We start from the raw sequence: 12305 nt of genomic DNA, 5'->3' as shown, positions 1-12305 counted from the left end.
CCTGGCAGAAAGGTGGAGATATTTTTTGCTAACATCTCTGTTTAAACAGAAGTACCACATAGCATCAAGTTGCCAGAAAGCTGCTTCTCCTCTCAGTCTATATACTGTAACATTAAGTTTAAGGCTGATAGATACCATAAAGTTAATAAAATCTCAGCTCTAATGCCTATGTTTGGAGATATGTTTCTCCAGACCACTTCAGTCCCTTGCTGATTCATGGTGCTTCTTCCTCTCTCTAAGGCCACTGCAATTGCCTAAGTGATCCTAGTCAGGAGATGCCTAAGTAAGTCACAGTGTCTAGACCTCTACCTAACATCCTCAAAGTGCAGGTTTTTTGTCTGGCTTCCTGATCTCATTCAGGTTTATAAGAAACACGGGAATAAGTGCTGAGGCTCACACATCAGCATTGATTCAGACCTCTCTGAAGTCCCCAGATGCCTGTGCCTGAGGTGCAGCCAGAAGACTGTACCCATTCAAGCTCCCCTTGCTCCTCCTGCAGGTGATGCAACACAGATGCTACCTTTTTACTTGGGTTTGCAGTGACAGTGGAGGCTTTGCCACATCACAGCCACTTCTGTAGGAGTCTTATTTCACTACTAAAAGCAAGAGCCCTCCTCATGACTCTCAAATTTGTGCCCTCCTCCTTGATACCCTGTGCCCCTCACCACCATCTTTTTGAAGCCAGGTGACAAGGTCCCCTTCCTGCCCCACCCGCTGCGTGGCTGGAAATCACATAACAGATAAAACCAAGAGATGTAATTTGCACTCCCCCAGTTTGTTGTCTCATGCAAAGCATGGGGAAGCTGCAGAGAGCCCGGGTCAGCGGTAACACCGCTGCAGGCGGCTGGGTCTTCACAAATACTGCCAGCTCTTTATAACACTGGGAAAGCCACACTAAAAGGAATGCCTGGTGCGTAAACACACACAAATGCAGTTTAGCTGAGAAACAACCCTGCATTAAGTGTAAGTGCGTCTGGTGTTTTTCTTTGTTATTTGCTTAATGCACAACCTTCAACCTCATGCTCTAAAAGAGGAGGAAATTCTTCCTGAGTTCACTAGCTGCTTCCATCATCTTTCCAATGCTGATTCCCACTTCTGGACTACCTCCTTCCTTGCCTGCTGTTTCCAGGATCTTGGCCCATTTAAGTCAGATGTTTCAGTAACTGCTTCAGCCTCTGTTCCTGCATGTGAGGACAGATTCCCTTCAGCTGGGATGCCCTGGCAGCTCACTCAGTGCCCCCACCAGTGAGGTGCAGCCCATTGCTGCCCCTGCTTGAGAGGCAGCACCAGCCTGGATGCAAAGCTGCCCACTTCAGCATGCTCCTTGGCTCCTCTCTCTGCGAGGCATTGGGAACCAAATTTTCTGGTTCAGCTGAGCCACGCTCAGCCCTCAGCTAAGGTCACTGGGAGCTGACAGACATTTCTGGCAGCCTGATTTCAGGCCATTGTAAATGTGTTCTGACGATGTTAGGGTCTAAATCATTTGCTGTTATGGTAGCTAGTGCTCAGGGAGATGCTGGGGTCATTCCACCATTTTCGTGCTGATGAAAGGTACCATGAAGTGTCCTATTTCTGTCATATTCTTGACACTGTAGAAATCCTAAGGGAGAGTTGTACTGACTTGCATTTTCTTCGGCTGAGGAGATTCTTGCCCAGGGATATTTCAAAGTTTTCCAAACAAAATTTACTCCCCATCTTCTCTGCTCCCCGCCCCCAAAAGGCAACACCTTATTCCACTTCACAAGAACTAAGCAAGCACAAAACACCTACTTAATGTATGTATTGGCGTTTCCCTCTGGAAAGACGTACGGATGTTTCTTCCGGAAGACATGTCCAACGCGGCTGCAGGGGATGATTTCCAGGCTCCCTCCACACATCCACACACGGAAAGAGATTTCTACAAGAAAACAGCTTCAGCATTTTGTCTTTCTGTCCTACAGCAGGCTGGATCCTGGTGTTACCTCTCACTTTATCCTCTGCTACATTAAACTGGGGTAAATCAATTACCAGAGGGGCTTTCCTAGGCACAACTCCCTTAAAAGCACATTTCAAAGCTTCTTGTGATCTGTTTGAAGTCAGTGCACTTGAAACCTGCCTATAGCACAGCAGGTGCTATCACAATGGCAAGAGCGAGATGGTAAGTAGGTCCCTTTTCATGCAGACCTGCTTACATTGCAGAATCATCTTGCCAGTTTTGTGCTCCTGTAATTACTTCTGCACTGCCTATTTCAGAGTCAATTCCCTCCATAGGGCTGTCAAGTTCACCAGGAAAGGCCATGAATTCTACTTATTAATGACTACAACCGTCATTATCTTTGTGAATCCACCATTGGTTCTGCAAAGTGAACAGAGCTGTGCATCCATCACCTGTCCCAAAATGGACAGGAGCTTACCCTGCCCAGCACAATCTCTGGGCCGTGAGTGCCAACATTGCAGTCCAACAAGGCACCCACCTTCACACAAGCAAAGGTTAGTGGTGGATTATCCCCAAAAAACCTGGAAAAGCTGTCAGTACAGAACAATGTCTTCTAGTTGCCCCCAGCTGCTCTCTGGCTGGTCCATGGGGCCCTTCTAGAGGAAAACAAGCCTGTGGTACAATTGACACCAGAAGTTACGGGGCTCTTGGCAGGGAGCTGGATGAAATCCTAGCTGGCAAGGTAGGAGGGGTTGAGCAGAATGGCTGATCTAATGGGTCCATCTGGTCCCAATGCCTGTGAAGCTATGAATCTGCAGCTATATTGTCAGAAAGACACGCTTAGACAGAAGCAGCACAGAAAAGAAATTAAATTAAAAAGAAAAGGCTTCTGTAGTTCTTTGTATCTTATTTTATAATCTGTTGACAGTATAGAGCTACATGTAGCATGTATGTACTCTAAAACTACAAATTCCTTTTCACTCCCCCTGCTACCACTAACTACAGAAGTCAGACAGGAGGCCACCCATCATCTTTGCCAGCTCATGCTCCCTGCAGTCCCCTCACACGTGCCAATGCAAGGATGACTTGTCCCCAGGTTGGATGTTGGCAAGAGAAGTGCCTGTCGCAGGAAGACTGTTTGGGCAGTATGGACAGGAGTCCTCCTCCTCCTCCACTGCCAGCCCACAAAGCTGCCATCCCTCCAAAACCGACTCACAGCTTCAAAGAGCAAAGGAGAATTGAAGCCCGGACCTCCAAAGCCACCTACTCTCAACACACACAGCTCAGCCACAAGGTGCACGTCGCTGCAGAGGTGGGAGCCGCCTTCACGTTGCTCCTATCCCTGCTCCCAGCACACCCACAAAGCCATATTGCCTTGATGCCCAGGTCCGAAATTCAAGGTTTAAGCCCATCCCCAACAGCTGTCCCTGGTACCAGGGGCCAGCAAAGGCTGGGGTGGGAAAGCACAGCAGGGAGGAGAAGTACTTTTTTCCAGAAATCCCCTTCCCTTCTCTGCTATGTTTACAGGCAAGAGCTGCAACAGCAGCTGGAGCCTCACCACTTTCTCCAGCACTGGGTATTAACAGGCCAATAAAACATGCCCTTGCGCCATGTCCTGGTGCTATATTGGGAGCAACAGCTGCAGGGAAATGAGATTATGGCAGGATGCGGCCGCTCTAAACTGCTGTGCTCGTTTCCCCTCGCACGTGGCTGTCGCTCTCATTTGCCTGTGTGTCACAGCGCCGGCTGCACCGCCAGCACTACTGTGTAAATCAGAAGGGCGCCTGATAACGGGGGACAATCAGCTGAGCAGCTGTGAACAACAGTGTGGCTGCTGCATTGTGCCTTGCCCTCCTCTGGTCCTTCTGCTCAGCCTGGGAGAAGAGCAGTTCCCTGAAGCGCTACAAGGGAAAGACTTGCACCGTTCAGTTCTTGACTGCTATTAATTTAAAGCCTAATGAAGAGGTGATCTCTGTGCACTGTGAACTGGAATGAGAACACAGTGCTGGGGAGGCAGGAGATAGTGAGGAGTCTGAGTTCTCCACCCTGCAGAGCCTGCTCCAGTCCCAGCAGAAGCAATTAAAGCACAGGTTTTGGCAGGTAGGGATGACCCACAGAGCCATCCCTGGCAGCTAACAAACAAGGTCTCCAGCCAGGCAGCCAAGAGCTAAATGCTTCAGGAGGAGGTAAACTGAGGCACCAGCAAAGGCATGGCATGAGGCCGGCTCAGAGAAGCCAGGGGAGCAGGAACCAACAGCGTGTTTCACTTGACCCTCGAGAGATGTCTCCAGTGTGGGTCATCCCTCTGAGTGACCCCCAGGAGAGATGTGAGCAGTATGTGCTGGGGTGCTCTGGGCTTGGCCTTAGCTTGGCCTTTAGTGCTTCTTGCTGGTCTGCCAGTCCTTCTCCCACCAATTCATCTACAGGGGATTAAGAACATTTACGAAATAAAACATCTACAATGTCCTCCTCCTAACCCAAGCACACTTGCTTTTGTTTTGCCTGAAGTCTTCAGCCCCGTCTAGCTATCCAGTCAATAACATTAAAGGCAGCAGCGATGCTCCCCAGGACCAGTCTTGGATCCTCTCAGGACTAAGCTACCACATAAAGCATGGTTCACTGCAAGTGCCCAAAATGAGGAGCCACTCAGTCAGCTCCTGCTCTCTGTCATCTGCCCAAAAATGACTGGGACCAGCAGGGCCACAGCTGCCCTTGCCTGCGTACAAAGGAGAGGTGAGACATGCTGCCCTTGACTTCTGCACCTGCAGGAGATGCAGCTTTGAGCTGGGTACACTTCTGCTGTCAGGGTGATGGGCAAGATGGAATCTGCCCTGCTGCTCCGCAGACCTGCACTTTTTTGTTGCAGTGTTAACCTCCCTGGCTTCCCTCTGTCACGCTGATGCTCTGAGGCAGCATTACACCCTGCAGTACAGCCAGCACGTGGTCGGTTGGGACCAGCCTCCCAGGGCATAGCACCAGTAAGGGAAACATCATGCTCCGTAGGATGGGCAAGGAGCACAACACCCATTGCAGGGCATTGGACAAGCTGCCAGGATGGAGCTTCCCCAGAGGGCAGGCTGCCCCATCACTATTCTCCCAAAAGCAGCTCAGGCTGGCTGCTGTCAAAGATGAGTGACAAGCAGAGATGGACAACGGGTCAGGCACAGTAGGGCAGTCCCTCTCCTCCTGTCTTAGCTCCCTTCTTGAATGCTTTGTTTGGGCCACTGATCCAGCGGGGGAGGTGGGAGGGCTGCCACTCCCATCCTAGGTTTCCTCAGAGCCACCCCACTCAGAGGAGCAGATGATTTGGGTCAGTCTGGTGGCAAGACACCCACCCACAGAGAGAAAGCACAAAGGAGCAAGATCCTACTGCATAACAAGATATAAATAAATAAAACATGCTAGAGGAAAAAGTCATGTGAAGGAAACAACAGTGCCAGGCAGCGGATGGGTTACTGCAAGGCAGCAGCATCTGTTCCCTTGGATGACTGACAGCATCACCGTATGTGTTCAGACATGAGATCCTTCCTTCCTTGCTAGCCATCCTCCCCAGAGGTGTGAGCTATTAAAGCCAGGTTCTGATCTGTCTCCCTGACATTGAGTGCCTCCCCCTTCTTTCATGGATACGGTCTATTGCTCTGATCTACAGCATTGCTACGGCTTCAAAAAGAGAAAACAGCCCAGCCTGATCCAGCTCCGTTTGACAAAGGGGGACAAGGGACAGGCTGTTACCTCTTTCATGTGCCCTCTTAAGTGTGCATGCAGGAGATTTCTTAATGCCCATCCTGCCTCATGATAATGGACAGAGGTGACTGAATTTAGGTCAGCTCTTAACCTCTTTTTTTCCATGCAAGAAAAATAATAGTGTCAAGGAGAGCCTGGCAGCGGTCAGCAATCTAGTGATACAGAAATGGATAAGCAGCCATGTTACTTTGCCACCTGCTTGCAGCATGACAACAGAGCTACTATTTCAGGGAGGCACTGATGCCTGAGTTCATAGCTTTTAAAGGCCGTCATCAGACAATGGAGTAAGAAAGACAGTTTTTTGCTTTATTAATGAGAATATAAGATCAGAAAGGGATAGAAGGGTGCATATGGTGTTCTTTCATCTATTGGTAACAAAGCTGAAAACTGTGGTTTAGGGTATTTACCTATAGAAAATCAAAGCAGCGTGGAAGGCAGGGAGTCCTGAGTACCACCAATTCTCACGCCTCATCATTCATGTTTGCTGGATCCCTTACTCACCTGAGACCATAACCTATGAATGTAAGTGATGGAGACTATGCAGAGCCCTCAAAGCAAAGTCCAAAATGACCTTGTATCCATGTGGCATGACTCAGGAAGAGAAGCCAACACAGCAAGGCATAGGAGGAAGAAGAGTGACTCACCAAAGTTCTCCCCGCCCCAGATGTCCATAGCACTGTCATACTTCCCCAAGTGGTTGAACCAGGATTTGTCGATCACAAACAGGCCCCCAGCAATGATGGGAGTCCTGCAGAATTGGCAAGAGAAAAAGGGACATGGTCTCAAACACTGCTGCAGCACCTGGATGCACAGAAGCAGCCCTTCCCTTTGCCTCCTCTTCCATGGTCAGGACACTACCTATGTATCTCTTTCTCACCGAATGAGGACAACACACCTCAAAAAGCATCTGAGCCTTTCTTTTAGTTGCCTTGGTATTTTGCTGTCAATCATAAATTGCCTGGCACTTAATGACTGGCTAATGCACCTGTCAGCACAACTTCTACAAGCCCAAAGTTCACAGCCCTGATTGTAGGCTTCAGCATCAAAAATGCACTTAGCGCTCAGGGGGGGTTATTCACTCAGACGGGCTTTTTGCCCGGAGCCAGCCTATTAAGAGCACCATTCCACTGGGAAGGGGAAGGCAGAGCCAATTCAGAAGGGCTTTTTAAAAGCCATCACTAGCTGTGTGATCTTTATTTCAAAACAGGGTTATTTTCCATTCTTTGGATTAGCTAAGAATACTGCACAGAGAAGGTCTGTGGAGGAGGGGAGGACAGACCCAGAAGATAGCTTGAGGAGACTCACCATTTGCTGGCACAAGTCCTGTCTCCACTCAATTACAGACTGTGGATGCCTTAGTGTAGGCTTGGGAGGAGCTGGGGTGACTGCTGTGCCCAGCCCTACATGGCAGGACAACGAGGAACGCAAGGCGACCCTTTGGGAAGCTAGCAAGAGCCCCTGTTAACAGCATCCTAAGCAGCAGCAGTGTTCTCCCCTACAAACTTTCTGAGGCCCTGAACTTCCCCCAAAACTTAGTCTCCTTCATGCTGCACATTCCAGCACTTCAGTGCTAGGAATGCAGATACTAGGCTTGCTGCCAGGAGATTTTCAGCAGAAAGAAGGATTCCCTCCATCCCACGGCATGAAGACAGATGGCATCTCTCCCATTCAGTTTTGCTCTCTCTCCTGAGACAGCATATCCTGCATTTCTAAGGAGCCTCCAGCGAGGTCCAGAAGAGCAGTGCTGACCTGGAAAGGCTGAACTAGACATTTTTATCAAGTACGCTGAGGACACTGCCTTATTTTTAAGCGATAGCTGAGCTGAGAGGAGAGAAACAGGAGTCTAGAGCACTGGGCTTTTCCTCTAACCATATTCAGCCTCCTTAGCACTACCAAAACACAAATAACCATAAATATACCACTTCTACCATTGTAGCACCCTCAGGCTTCAGTGTTGGAAGGTTTGTACTGCAAAACCCAAGCTAGCCAGGAGCTTGCTAAAGGTGTTAGAAGTTAGAGATGTCCTGGAAGGAATATCACACTGCTATGGTGCATGGTGACACACATGAGGTCAGATGAGATGCCTGTCCTGCCCCATGTTCCTCAGGTGCCTCCTTCCTCCTCTTGACTTACTTAATGGGTTCAGTGGGATCAAGTCGTTTGGCTTTCTGCTCCGGGGAAAGCTGCTCCCATTTGAAATGCAGACTCCAGTCAAAACCTAAAACAAAATTAGAGAAGTACCATGGGGAAATTAGAAATGGGTATGGATTAGGAGGCAATTCAGGCTGCAGAAGCTGTGTTTCATGGAGTATTTTCACAGAATTATAGAATGGCTTGGGCTGGAAAGGACCTTAAAGATTATCTAGTCCAACCCCCCTGCCATGGGCAGGGACACCTTCCACTAGACCAGGTTGCCCAAAGCCCCGTCCAACCTGGCCTTGAACACTGCCAGGGAGGGGGCAGCCACAGCTTCTCTGGGAAACCTGTTCCAGTGTCTCACCGCCCTCACTGTGAATTTCTTCCTTACATCTAATCTAAATCTACCCTCTTTCAGTTTAAAACCATTACCCCTCATCTTATCACTACACTCCCTGATAAAGTGTCCTCCCCAGCTTTCCTGTAGACCCTTTTAAGTACTGGAAGGCCACTATAAGGTCTCTTTGGAGCCTTCTCTTCTCCAGACTGAACAACCCCAACTCTCTCAGTCTGTCCTCATCAGGAAGGTGCTCCAGCCCCCTGATCATCTTTGTGCCCTCCTCTGGACCCACTCCAACAGGTCCATGTCCTTCTTATGCTGGGGGCCCCCAAGTTGGACACAGCACTGCAGGTGGGGTCTCACCAGAGCAGAGTAGAGGAGGAGAATCCCCTCCCTTGGCCTGCTGGCCACACTTCTCTTAATGCAGCCCAGGGTACAAGTGGCTTTCTGGGCTGTGAGTGCACGTTGCTGGCTCATAGTCAGTTTTCCACTGACTAATACCCCCAAGTCCTTCCCCTCAGGGCTGCTCTCAATCCACTCTTCATCCAGCCTGTATTTGTGTTTGGGATTGCCCCGACCCATGTGCAGGACCTTGCACTTGGCCTTGTTGGACTTCATGAGGTTTGCAGGGTCCCACCTCTCCAGCCTGTCCAGGTCCCTCTGGATGGCACATCCCTTCCCTCCAGCGTGTCGGCCGCACCACACAGCTCGGTGTCATCAGCAAACGTGCTGAGGGTGCACCCAATCCCACTGTCTGTGTCACCCACAAAGACATTAAACAGCACCAGTCCCAACATCGACTCCTGAGGAACACCACTTGTCACTGCTCTCCACTTGGACATTGAGCTGTTGACCACAACTCTTTGTAACCATCCAGACAATTTCTTATTCACCAAGTGGTCCATCTGTCAAACCCATGTCCCTCCAATTTGGAGAAGGATGTCGTGCAGGACAGTGTCAAATGCTTTGCACAAGTCCAGGCAGATGACATCAGCTGCTCTTCCCTTATCCACCAATGCTGTAACCACACTGCAGAAGACCACCAGATTTGTCAGGGATGATCGACCCTCAGTGAAGCCATGCTGGCTGTCACCAATCACCTCCTTATTTTCCATGTGCCTTAGCATATTTTCCAGGAGGATCTGCTCCATGACCTTGCTGGGCACAGAGGTGAGTCTGGCTGGCCTGTAGTTCCCTGGGTCCTCTTTATTTCCTTTTATAAAAACGGGGATTAAGTTTCCCCTTTTTCCAGTCAGCAGGAACTTCACCAGACTGCCACGGCTTCTCAAATACAATGGATAGTGGCTTAGCCACTTCATCCACCAGTTCCCTCAGGACTCACGGATGCATCTCATCAGGTCCCATGGACTTGTGCACCTTCAGATGCACAATGGTCTTGAACCTGATCTTCTTCTACAGGGTGGACAGTTCTTTCTCCCAGTCCCCACCTTTACCTCCTGTGTCTTGGATGGTGTGGCTGGAGCCCTTGCTGGTGAAGACTGAAGCAAAAAAGTCACTGAGTACCTCAGCTTTCTCCATATCCCAGGTGACTAAGTCTCCCTTTTCCTTCCAGAGAGTGCCCACATTTTCCCCACTTTCAAATAACTTAAGCCATGGAGATGCAAGTCTTGGTAGAAGGGTCCAATGACTAACATATTTTACTACTGCACATGAACAAGAAACAACACTTCATTACAATTGCAAAGTCAAGCACTGCAAAGGCAGAAAAAGTCAGATTAAAGCTACTGCTGAAACCTCACTGTCCCCTTGTGCACACAGACACACGCTCTAATGGATACTGCGTGCTACAAATAGCACAGGCATACTAATAAGCACTATAGTCGCATCCTCCATTTGTTGCCTAGACATCCCCCATCTCCTCTTGTTGGCACCCCAGCTTTCAGTGCTGCCAAGGGTGGCTTCAACATGACCCTTATTTTCTGCTTCATCTCCTCATCCACGTTAGCAAACACCATTCCTCACACCATGCTTACCTGGCTCTAAAACAGCCAGCAGGGAGCACTGAACAGTGCTAATGTGCTTTTTGCAAGATAGCAGGAGCCAGAGGTGTGGTGCAGAGCCACCAGCTCCTCCAGTCAGTGCATGTTCTCACCATGGGATGGACACCCACAGGGCATGCACGTGGATTGGATTTACCTCCTCTGAGATCCGAGGAAGCTGCCACATAGGCAAAAGTGTCCAAGTTGATGATGTCAATAACAGGGCTGACCACTCTGGTGGAATCCTGGAAAGCAGAAGTGAAATGACTCATGACTTCACATCACATTGCTCAAACTGGTCAAGGGCTGCTCTAAACTCCTGGAGACACCAGGCTGCTGAAAATCTTGGTGTCGTTCAGGTTTGTCAGGGACAAGTGCCCATCACCGCCTTCTCCTCCTCAGCCATCACATCAGTTCAATCAAGGAATTAATGGCAGCAGCACCAAGCAGCAGAGGTATTGCTAGGAACCACAGACACACCAGCAAGAGATGCTGGGAAGCCAGGTACTGTCTCTCCTGGGAAAGAGGACTGCGTGCTGCTGGGCCACTGAGCTGGCATCTCTCACCAGCTTTGGCTTCACCTGCAGGTGTGCGTGTACTTGGTGCTTAACCTGGCTGGATGCAAAGCTCTGTCTGTCTTTGCAAATTCACCAATTTTACCTCCCCTAAATACTTTTTACTGGAGCTCAGAAGTCAGGCAACAAACAGGCAGTTGAAATGACAGAGGAAAACCACAGACAGTCAAGCAGCTTAAATACAGGTATTTTTTAAATGTACAAACTACAGGGTCAGAGTTTTGCTAAAGGTGTGAAAGGGTTAAAAAAAATCTGAATTATTTTAAATAATTGGTAGTGATTTAATTAACATTTTGTTATGGGCAAAGAGATTATACAAATAGTTATGAACAAAAATATCTATGGGAGGAAGAGACTCTGACAGCTTTGACTTGTTTCTTATCTCCCTTTTTCTTTTCAAAAATCCCAAACTCCAATTATAGCTCAAACTTCAAGCTTTTACCCTCGTCAGATCAAACAGTTTTTCACAGCCATGCAAAGGAAAGCATCTGAGTGCACACAGACTTGCTCTCTCCCAGAAAAGATTTTGGTTTAGAAATTAGTCCTAACAAAGAAGTATTCAAATGCAGCTGTAAGAAGCAGCAACCAAAGGCCATGAGCTGGGAGTTGGACTAGAGCTCAGGTTTTCCAAATGAGCATGACAAATACTTGGTATTTTCATAACAACATCAAGTCAGGAGTCTTAATATGACTTTCTGTGAGCCAAACATCCCACTGAAGGGGCAAAGTCTGCTGTACCTACATACCACATGGAGAAACTGAAGCCACGTTCAAGCACGATGAGCCTTTCAGACCCATCATAGCTGCTGCGCAGTTCCACCAAACTGTCACAGCTCAATATATCCAAGCATCCTTTAGTTGCCTGAGGGTAGGGGAAAGGTTTTAAGCAAAGCACTTGCTCTGTGTGCCAAACACTGATGAGAAGCGATAGCATCTAGCCATTTAAAACTTGCCCATCAAGCATCTTACTGGTGATGCTAATCAACTTCTGATCACCTGACACTCATCCCCGGTTTCAGTTTCACTCCTACTTGTTACATGGCACAACTTCTTGCAAGAAAATCCCCTTTACATCTTGGTTGAGGGCATTACTGTAAAATGCTAGCCTTTCAGAAGTGCAGCCTTCTCAATGCCTCACTTTCCCTGTCATGCCATGGGAACATTTATATTTACTCAGCTTTCATGAAGGTCCCTCTCGCCCTCAAAAGAAAAGAACTGTGTGCTCAAGAGCACAGCACTATTGATATGATTTATTTTGGGCTGAGCACCAGATCTTATTATAGGCAGCTTCAGCAATCTGGGTTTTTGATACCCTCCCATGCTAGGGCATGTTAATAACACACAAATCTTCAATCTTCTTTTACATGAAATCCTCAAAAACCTGAGAATGCATTTCTCTGATACACTTCTCAAACATACCAAATTATGAAACATCAACAGAAAAAAAACTCAGAAAATGGTCCTGAAGACAACAGATAGATTTCACCCTTGGAAAAGGACCTTGATTCCAGCTTGTCTCCCAACCTCTACATCATGACCTTGTAATGGACAACAAAAAGGGCCAGTTTCTCCTCTGGCCCCAGAGCAGCAGCAGG

General features: G+C 48.5%; 1 protein-coding gene across 2 annotated transcripts in view; it reads right to left on the bottom strand.

Moving 5' to 3' along the window:
- The window catches only part of GALNT14 (polypeptide N-acetylgalactosaminyltransferase 14), a 108587-nt gene that overhangs the window by 16647 nt on the left and 79635 nt on the right, over positions 1 to 12305 (bottom strand). For both annotated transcript variants that reach the window (XR_012632936.1, XM_074897335.1), the window contains exons 7-10: positions 10293 to 10380; positions 7793 to 7877; positions 6304 to 6407; positions 1771 to 1897 (exon numbers count right to left, since the gene is read on the bottom strand). Coding sequence is in view for 1 of the 2 variants with exons in the window: in XM_074897335.1 (XP_074753436.1) it covers positions 1771 to 1897; positions 6304 to 6407; positions 7793 to 7877; positions 10293 to 10380 (404 nt within the window). In the remaining variant the exon portion in view is untranslated. The remainder of the gene's footprint in view (positions 1 to 1770; positions 1898 to 6303; positions 6408 to 7792; positions 7878 to 10292; positions 10381 to 12305) is intronic.

The sequence above is a fragment of the Athene noctua genome, chromosome 1 (genome assembly GCF_965140245.1).
Source record: "Athene noctua chromosome 1, bAthNoc1.hap1.1, whole genome shotgun sequence".
Lineage (NCBI taxonomy): Eukaryota > Metazoa > Chordata > Aves > Strigiformes > Strigidae > Athene > Athene noctua.
This window is presented reverse-complemented; position numbering and strand designations above follow the sequence as displayed.